We start from the raw sequence: 8,723 nt of genomic DNA, 5'->3' as shown, positions 1-8,723 counted from the left end.
TTTCCCTCTCTAAAGCTGGAAGAAGATGACTCGTGCACGCTGCTCTCCTTGTGAAAGTGAACGAATGTCTCTCTCTCTCCTCCGAGCCCATATGGCTTTCTGCGCTGACTGCTCAGGAAACCAGACACAGGCCAAACTGGCCACACATCAGTCACTCTCTCTCTTCTATGACGCACATGGCCCCTCTCACTCTCTCCTTCCTCTCCGTCAATTTGTTCCCAGTAAGAAGTCTGATAGGACTTGGTGTAGTGTGGAGAACCAGCGGGGATCCTGCTATAAAAGCGCAGGGGCTGTTAGAGCTACTTTATTCCCTAATAAATAGATGGACGCAGCAGTCAGGGGCCTGTAGCTGCTAGAGAGACCATGTGTCTGCCAGGTTCCTGATGTGATGGTGGGGGTGGGAAAGGGTGCCCTGACAGCCGCTCCTCACCAGGACAGGACGAGTCTGGGGTCAGTCCCCCCCAGGGTAGTGGGGGACACAGCACATGTTATAGATTTGAAGGGTGATGGTGTGATGGCACTGGAGGAGTTTGGGTCATATTCTTGTTCTTTCAGCAAACGCAAACTGAAATAAGCATCAAACGCATTTACATGAACAATGACATTTCGAAATGGTCTTTTAAATGCTATCAAAAATCAGGGTTTAGATGCAAGTTAATAAACTAAAAAAAAAACAAGATTTTTTTCAGTTTTTGCATCAAAGGTATTATAGAGCAACAATGTATGGAAGCCCGCCACGAATTAAAAGAATTAAAAAAAAACTTTTTTTCGCACAATTCTGAGTTTATATTTCAAAATTCTAGACATAATCTTGCAGTTGTGTATGCAAAGTAAACAACATCACAAGAAAACCATGTTTACGTTAGATACATTTGGTAATGACTGGGTTCTTCTTTCCATGATATAAAATGCTACACAGTCAGACTAGATGCACATTGAATACAGTGACCAAATGTAGTCTTTGCATTCAAAGCAAAAGTCCAATTTGGTTTTGTGTAAACCGTTTATGACCTTTTCCTGATAAATTCACACTAGCATGACTTAGCATGTTTTATTAAGCACAGTTGATAAAATTGTGCATGCGAACATACTCACTGATGATCTGCATCTACTTCCGTCTTTGATCAACAGCAAGATTACACTAGGTTTTACAATATTAAGCATTAATAAAAACCATGTTACATCCCATATCTAATCATAAGATTGCTTGTGAGAGATATGTGACCCATGACTTGGTTACAAGTGACTGCAACCACAATCCTGCTCACTCATTACTGTGCTTTTGAGCAATGCATTTAACCCCAGGTTCCAACAGTCACAATTAGAGCATTGTCAGATGCATTGGGTGAAAAGGCATTGATTAAAATGGAAAACCTCGCCAACTGAAAGGCATGGTCCTGTTTTTTGGGGTCAAACAAGTCAATGGATGCACTTTGCTCATCTGACCCTGGATGAATCTGTCTAGAATCCGAGTATACAGGTCAGTTTCGTATATAATCCTGCTTTCTTCATCTCTTTTCTTTCGCTCTACGTCTCTCACTCTTATCGGAGTAGAGTATGGGGGGGGTAATTTCTCTCCCCAGGCAGCCCAAAGGCCGCCGCCAGCCTGGGCACAGTGCCCATTTCAGTCCTGGTACGCTGACAGGCCGCTAGCTGCCCATCAGTCCTCCGGCACTGCAGCCCGTTCAATTCCCTACACCCCCTTCTCCTCTCCTCCCTCTCCCCAGCCCCCCGTTCACCACAGGAAAGGTTTTATTGCACATCAAAGATGGCAGACAATCTAGGGTTAATTTATATAACTACAGAAAAAACAAGTGTTTTCCTAATGGTGTTATGAAGTGTAAACATTACTATTGAAATTGTGGTCAGATATGAATAAATTTGTTATTCCTAAAGAGACTTACTCAATCAATATTATCCCTGCAGTGATTTTATTAGTAAGTTCAAGGAAGGGGTTAATCACTATTATGTTGTTTTTCGTGACGAGGAATCATGTATTTTAAAAATGTGGTTATACAAATTTATTTTGGTCTCAAGATTCATTAATAATTTTTGATGTCCTTTATAAGATTATTCAATGGTTTTGTTTTTGGATTGTGATACTGGTTTAATGAACATTGACAATGCAATGAAAATTCTTGTCCTATTTGGGAAATATCATAAACATAAATCAAAATGGTAACACTTAAGTATAGGGACCAATTTTCACTATTAACTAGTTGCTTATTAGCATGTCTATTATTAACATATTGGCTGTTTATTAGTACTTATAAAGCACATTCTGCATGGCCATATTTTTAGCTGAAAAGTTTCATTTTGGCCTTATCTAACAAGACAAACTTTTCCCTCATCGCAACTGGGTCACAATGATGTTTTTGGCAAACCCCAGACTTGCTTTCACATGGTTCTTTCTGAGCAATCATTTAAATGACTCAGATTTCCTTGTTTGTGCAGATATTTTGAGAAATTATTACTTCTCAATAATTAAACCAACAATAGGCCACTGGGGCTGCAGCATTACTTTGTAGCCATTTTCTAAAATGCATTTGCTTTACTTAACTTCTTTGGAATGCTTATTAGTCTTGATTTTCATGGCAGGTTCACAACCTGAATAATGATGCCTTAACTGTGGGGTTTCATCTAGAAAAGATGAAAATTACTTTAATGATTCAAAGGTAAAGGCCGAATCATTAAAGTGTTTCTTAACTGTAAAATACTCTTGCAAAGATTTCATGTTTTGTTCACAGTATTATAATAAAACAACAATGCTACAATAAAAGTTTCAGTGATAATATCACAGAGTAAAAAAAAAAATCCACCTACTTTAACTTAAAAACTTAGGTTCAGTTACTCTTAAGTATTATCAAATTGGCTGTACAAGCAATTCCATCTTAATAATATTAATTATTATATTAAAATGATTTAAAAATAATATTAAACTGATTTTAAAAAATCAAGTTGAATCTCGTTTAACTTTAAAAAATAATTTGAGGAGTTAGGATAATGGTAAAAAATGTGTTGCCATGATTTGATTTTTTTAATGAAAAAGATAACACTGTACTTGCTTGAAGTCTTTATGTATAATTAATTCATAATTTTATGAATTCATAATATTCACGTTATGAAGGCGTTCATAATGTACACGGCACTGCATTATATATTTTCATAAATAATTGTAACCAAAGTTCAAATGCATTATAATATTTGTAGATTCATCTGAAATTAGTTGTTTGTCATGTGTTTGAATGCACCTTACCTAAAGGTGTAAATATGAATAGATACAGCACATCAAATCACATGACAGATCTTTTTTTTTTTTTTTGCAAGGCCCTACAACACCTTCGCATTTGCATGTAGCACTTGTCCTTCCAGTTCTCACTGCCTCCCAGCTTCATTTTCACTTTCCTTCGCTGCAATCTTTTGTTTCTCTTCCACTTTAGATCATGCTTTCCGTTTCGCCGTCTATTTTGCTTCCACTTGGTGCAATTTAGCCTGAATGATTATAAACTGTTAAATTAACAGTGACATCGCTCTGCGTCTTTTTTAATTGTTAGCTTTCGCCTGCTTTCTAAATCAAACCCCGCCCTTTCTTTTCTCGCTCGTCCCCTCCTCCCTCTCTCTCTCTCTGCTTATTTCCAGGAGCAGCTTGAGTCCTGCTTTTGGCTCTGCAGACCTGCTTTGAGAGTCTCTGACTCACAGCAGTGTAGTTCTGGAGTGGCCCTCCTCTCTGGCGGTGAGGCTGGCTGGAGGAGCCAGGGAGAGGGGCCGCTGTCACAGACCTCTCGCACCCTTACATGCTAGGCATCGGGGGTCAGCGTGCATTCAGAGCCCTTCATCTGTCCACCATACAAGCCCAGGACCTGTCTGTCAGAGAGAGCGCATGAATTCAGCTCGATGTCAGCATGAGATGAAGTCTGCAGCACGGTTTTATTCCAGTAATCGGACATATTTCAGAGATGATCTGGTTAAGTGGACGATAAAATTAAGAGGGATCAATGAGTGAGGTTTGATTAAAGTTTAAGGCTTCACTGCAAAAAAAAGGCTTATCTTATCTTAGTATTTTTGTCTTGTTTGTATAGTCAAAATATCTAAAAATGATTAAATCAAGATGCATTTATTCAACAAGCAAAAAGATTTAAGATATTTAGTCTTCTATCCTGGGGGGGGGGATCAGATTAAGTGCATTTTGCTTAAAATAATTACAATTATTTGCCAGTGGGGCAAGAAAAATAATCTTGTTTTGTTGTGCTGTGCTGCATTTTCTTTTGTAAACACAAACGTGTGTGTGTGCTGCTTTTCTTCCTTCTTTCTGCTACACTCCAATACCTTCTGCAAATGCTCCCGTCATATCAGCTAACAATGCCAAAGAGCCCACAGAGGGGGGGCCTGAGGCCCAAAGACGGGGAAATATGCAAAAGGTGGAATAAAAACTACCTTACGTAAGACTGACGGGGCAAAAAGGCTAACTGTTACTGCCAGAGCCTCACATTGCATGCCTTTTTGTTTGGGTTATAATGAGATGTTTCTTTTACAAGAAGTGAACGGAGGTATGACTGTATTATAATAGTTAAAGAATCATGACAGGAATAATAAATAAATAAATAAATGGCAAGATAAGTGCATACATTTTCATTTACATTTAAAACTAAAGTAATAATAATATAGCAAAATATTAAATTTGTACTATTTAAAATGCTTAAACATTTTACAATGAGCCCTTTCTATAGTTTGTTTGTTTTATACACATAAAAATATGTTATTTACACACTATGCCACTTTAAAAAGTAACTTTACTTTTTAAATAAAATAGTTTTAAATAAAACTGAAATAACAACTGCAAAAAAACAAAAACCCGCATCTGACACGGAAGCTTAAGGGTTAAGGGTAAAGTGAACTGAATTGTAAGAAGTTGGTTTCCAGGGGAACTATTCTTACTGTTCCAGCTGAGTTGGGCTAAACCACTTTGCTTTCAAAAAGGGGGGCGACAAACACCCAAAAACATGAATTTCTTTCATAACAGTTTAGAGGAAATCAGAACACGGACTAGGACGATAACTACAAACCTGTGCGGTCCTGTTTTATAAGTTGCAGTCTATACGTAAATAATTTGCGCGGTTTTGACGGGTTTAAATGTGCGCGTCTCCCCCGCAGCCGCTCCGTGCTCGCGGCCCTGCCAAGTCAGTTTGAAAAGATCAGACAAAGGCAGCAGGAAGCCCCTCGGCTTGGCAATGAGTGCGAGCGGAGCACAAACGCGAAACGAAACCTCACTCTTTTATCTGATAGCGGACTGAATTTATTTTCTCACGAGGTTTGTGGCAGTTTTAGACATCTTTTGAAAATGTACGACCGTCTGGATCCCCGAGTCGAGCGAAGACTATTATCAAAGGGCCAAGCGGGCAGCAGCGCTGCCTGACCGCCGATCGCTGTCGATCTGAATCGGATCAAGCGTCTTTTGGGGGCATTTTTTTTGCATTTGAATCCTTCCTACACCGCTGAAAGGATCACTCGGGACGGAGAGTTGTCGATTTACACAGTTAAATGTAAAAGGAAAAGCTCGAGGAGCTTTATAAAAGCCTTTTTTCCCTCCTGAGGGGACTAGGAGCCGCGACGGTGACCGTTGGTGGGGGTTTACCGCCGTTTGTTTTCTTGAGCGCGTTTGGAAGATGGAGACGCACATCTCGTGTCTCTTCCCAGAGATTTTAGCCATGATTTTCAGCTACTTGGACGTGAGGGACAAAGGCAGAGTGGCCCAAGTGTGCACGGCGTGGAGGGACGCATCCTACCACAAGTCTGTGTGGAGGGGGGTGGAAGCCAAGCTGCATCTGAGGCGAGCGAATCCGTCCCTGTTCCCCAGCCTCCAGGCGCGGGGCATCCGGCGCGTTCAGATCCTCAGCCTGCGCCGCAGCCTCAGCTACGTGATCCAGGGGATGCCCAACATCGAGAGCTTGAATCTGAGCGGCTGCTATAACTTAACGGATAACGGCCTGGGGCACGCGTTCGTGCAGGAGATCCCTTCCCTGAGGGTGCTCAATCTGAGCCTTTGCAAGCAGATCACGGACTCCAGTTTGGGCAGAATAGCGCAGTATCTGAAAAACTTGGAGGTGCTGGAACTGGGCGGCTGCAGCAACATCACGAACACGGGCTTGTTGCTCATTGCGTGGGGTTTGCACAGACTCAAAAGTCTTAATCTGAGGAGCTGCCGGCATGTGTCGGATGTGGGCATAGGGCACTTGGCTGGCATGACCCGGAGCGCGGCGGAGGGCTGTCTCAGTCTGGAATACCTGACCTTGCAGGATTGCCAGAAGTTGACGGACTTGTCCCTCAAGCACATTTCGAAAGGCCTGACCAAGCTCAAAGTGCTCAACCTGAGTTTCTGCGGGGGCATCTCGGACGCTGGCATGATCCACCTCTCTCACATGACTAGCCTGTGGAGCCTTAATCTGCGTTCGTGCGACAACATCAGCGACACGGGCATCATGCACCTCGCCATGGGCACGTTGAGACTCTCTGGACTCGACGTGTCGTTTTGCGACAAGATAGGCGACCAGAGCCTGGCTTATATCGCGCAGGGCCTGTACCAGCTCAAGTCGCTGTCGCTGTGCTCGTGCCACATCAGTGACGATGGCATCAACAGGATGGTGCGCCAAATGCACGAGCTGAGGACGCTGAACATCGGCCAGTGCGTGCGGATTACAGACAAAGGACTGGAGCTGATCGCAGACCACTTGACGCAACTGACCGGCATCGATCTGTATGGATGTACGAAAATCACTAAGAGGGGACTGGAGAGGATCACGCAGCTCCCCTGCCTTAAAGTTTTGAACCTGGGCCTTTGGCAGATGACTGAAAGTGAGAAAGTGAGGTGAAACTTGGGGGGTTTTTGGAGGGAGGGAGGGAGGAAGGGGGATGGGTGAATTTCAATAGAGCAAAGTACATAAAAAGAGGCTTAAAATTCTGTCAGTTATTGCTATTAACACACAAAAAGTTTTGTTTTTTCTTAACAAATCGCAATATTAAACCTCCTCCTCCCCGAGTGTCGCGATATTTTGGCTACCTCGTTAGATGTATTATATTGTTATTCTTAAGAAGAATGAGAATTTGTGCCTAGAAAAACAATCCCCTCCCCCTTTATCTCGTCTTTGGCTTAAGGACAGCAAAAAGACTGAAAGAAAGGATGGCTTCAGACTAGCTTTTTTATTTCCCTTCCTTCAGATAGCCAACAAAATATCTTTCAAAACAAGTCTATGGGTAGTTGACATCAAATTTCAAGCCGTTTCCGCAAGCGTCCCGTGATGTGACAGTTCACCTTAAAATGTTTTAGATCTTCTGTAATTATTAAACAATGCCGTTTTGTGATCTTAAATTAATTGAGAGACTACATGCAATATTTGTGCTTTAAACAAATAAGTTATCACACCATAGGACCATTTAAAATCAAGTAGTGATTAAAAATGAGAAAGTCATTTTCCCTTATACATTGTATAAATGACAAGACTAAAATCCTCAAAAGGACATGCTATACGTCAACTACCCTTATGCAAAAATACTGGGTTTGTACACTTAAGCTTTTATATTTCCAATCTCTTTTAGTTTTTGCTCAATTTTACAGGCCTGAAAGCCTTTAATTCCTGCTTTGAATAAGAGGTTCCCTCTGCTGATGTATTTATGCTTATGTAAGCAGATATTAATTAATGGCTGTTATTCAGAGCGTTGTACTTCAAATTGAAGTGAATTTTGTCCCTAAAAAAGAAAAAAAAAAACTGTTAGCAATTCACTTGACACCTTGTTTGCCTCTTCACAGGACTTAAACAGGGCACATCGTGCTATAAAACAATCGGTCTGTTTTAAATACAATAATATTCAACTTTACATATAAAAGACATGGTCGAAACGAGGGTAACACGCAAAATGCATGTCAGGCCTATATATGTACCATGATGTATCGACCTGCAACATGTATTGAGTCCTGCTGAGAAGCTACTGTGTTCTAATGTACTGTAAATGTATTTGTAAAAAGAATCCCAAATTAAAATGTTTTATATTCTTACAGTAAAAACATTAAAGTTGATATTTATATAAATAAAAGAGCCACTCTGAATTTCGTTGTGGGGAAATGTTTTTGCTGGTTGTGAGTTTTGCCATAATTCATGCGTTCAGTTTGGTTTTGTGCCCTTTTGATGCTAAACGTCAATGTTTTGGCAGTATCACAGATAATGTTGCTATAATAGGTTTAGGGGTTTATTTGGTCGATTGCCAATGTAGTGGATTTGAGAAATTAGCGTTTTAGAGGACGATGGATGTGATATTTGTGTGTTAAGAGCATGCATGTTTGTTACATTATTTATGAACTGCAACAAAATGGATGCTTCCTTTAATTGTGCTAGTTAGGGTGTTAAAACTGTAATGCTGCTAATCTAATCATTTGATAAAATTCACTTATTGTTTGATTTGAAAATCACAACGAGAATCTGATTTGTTTGCAGTCAGGGTTAGAGGAAAGGTGGCTGAAAGCCGTGCCTGCCACATCGCTGGAAAATGGTCAGGAATTTGTGAGTCACTGTTTGACTTTGTCTGAAAAAAAAAAAAAAAAAAAAAGTATGCGGTGCAAGAACCCTGTCTTACTTAAGGAGGCCGGCACCGTCTAGCAAACATGGCACATGAGAGATGCTTTAGTTTTGGGTCTCTGTGTGTGGCATTGCTGTTTATTCGTTCAGAACAACTGC

General features: G+C 40.8%; 1 protein-coding gene across 1 annotated transcript; it reads left to right on the top strand.

The window, feature by feature from the left end:
• Window positions 1–5,206: 5,206 nt before the first annotated feature.
• Window positions 5,207–6,907, top strand: LOC107572034 (F-box/LRR-repeat protein 14). The gene has a single exon (XM_016258435.1). It carries the CDS (start codon window positions 5,664–5,666, stop codon window positions 6,864–6,866), a length of 1,203 nt encoding a protein of 400 aa, XP_016113921.1. The 5' UTR covers window positions 5,207–5,663; the 3' UTR covers window positions 6,867–6,907.
• The last annotated feature ends 1,816 nt before the right edge of the window (window positions 6,908–8,723 follow it).

The sequence above is a fragment of the Sinocyclocheilus grahami genome, unplaced genomic scaffold (assembly GCF_001515645.1).
Source record: "Sinocyclocheilus grahami isolate Dianchi unplaced genomic scaffold, SAMN03320097.WGS_v1.1 scaffold1685.1, whole genome shotgun sequence".
In the NCBI taxonomy this organism is placed as follows: domain Eukaryota; kingdom Metazoa; phylum Chordata; class Actinopteri; order Cypriniformes; family Cyprinidae; genus Sinocyclocheilus; species Sinocyclocheilus grahami.
The sequence above is the reverse complement of the archived record's forward strand: the minus strand, read 5'-3'. Positions and strand labels throughout refer to the sequence as shown.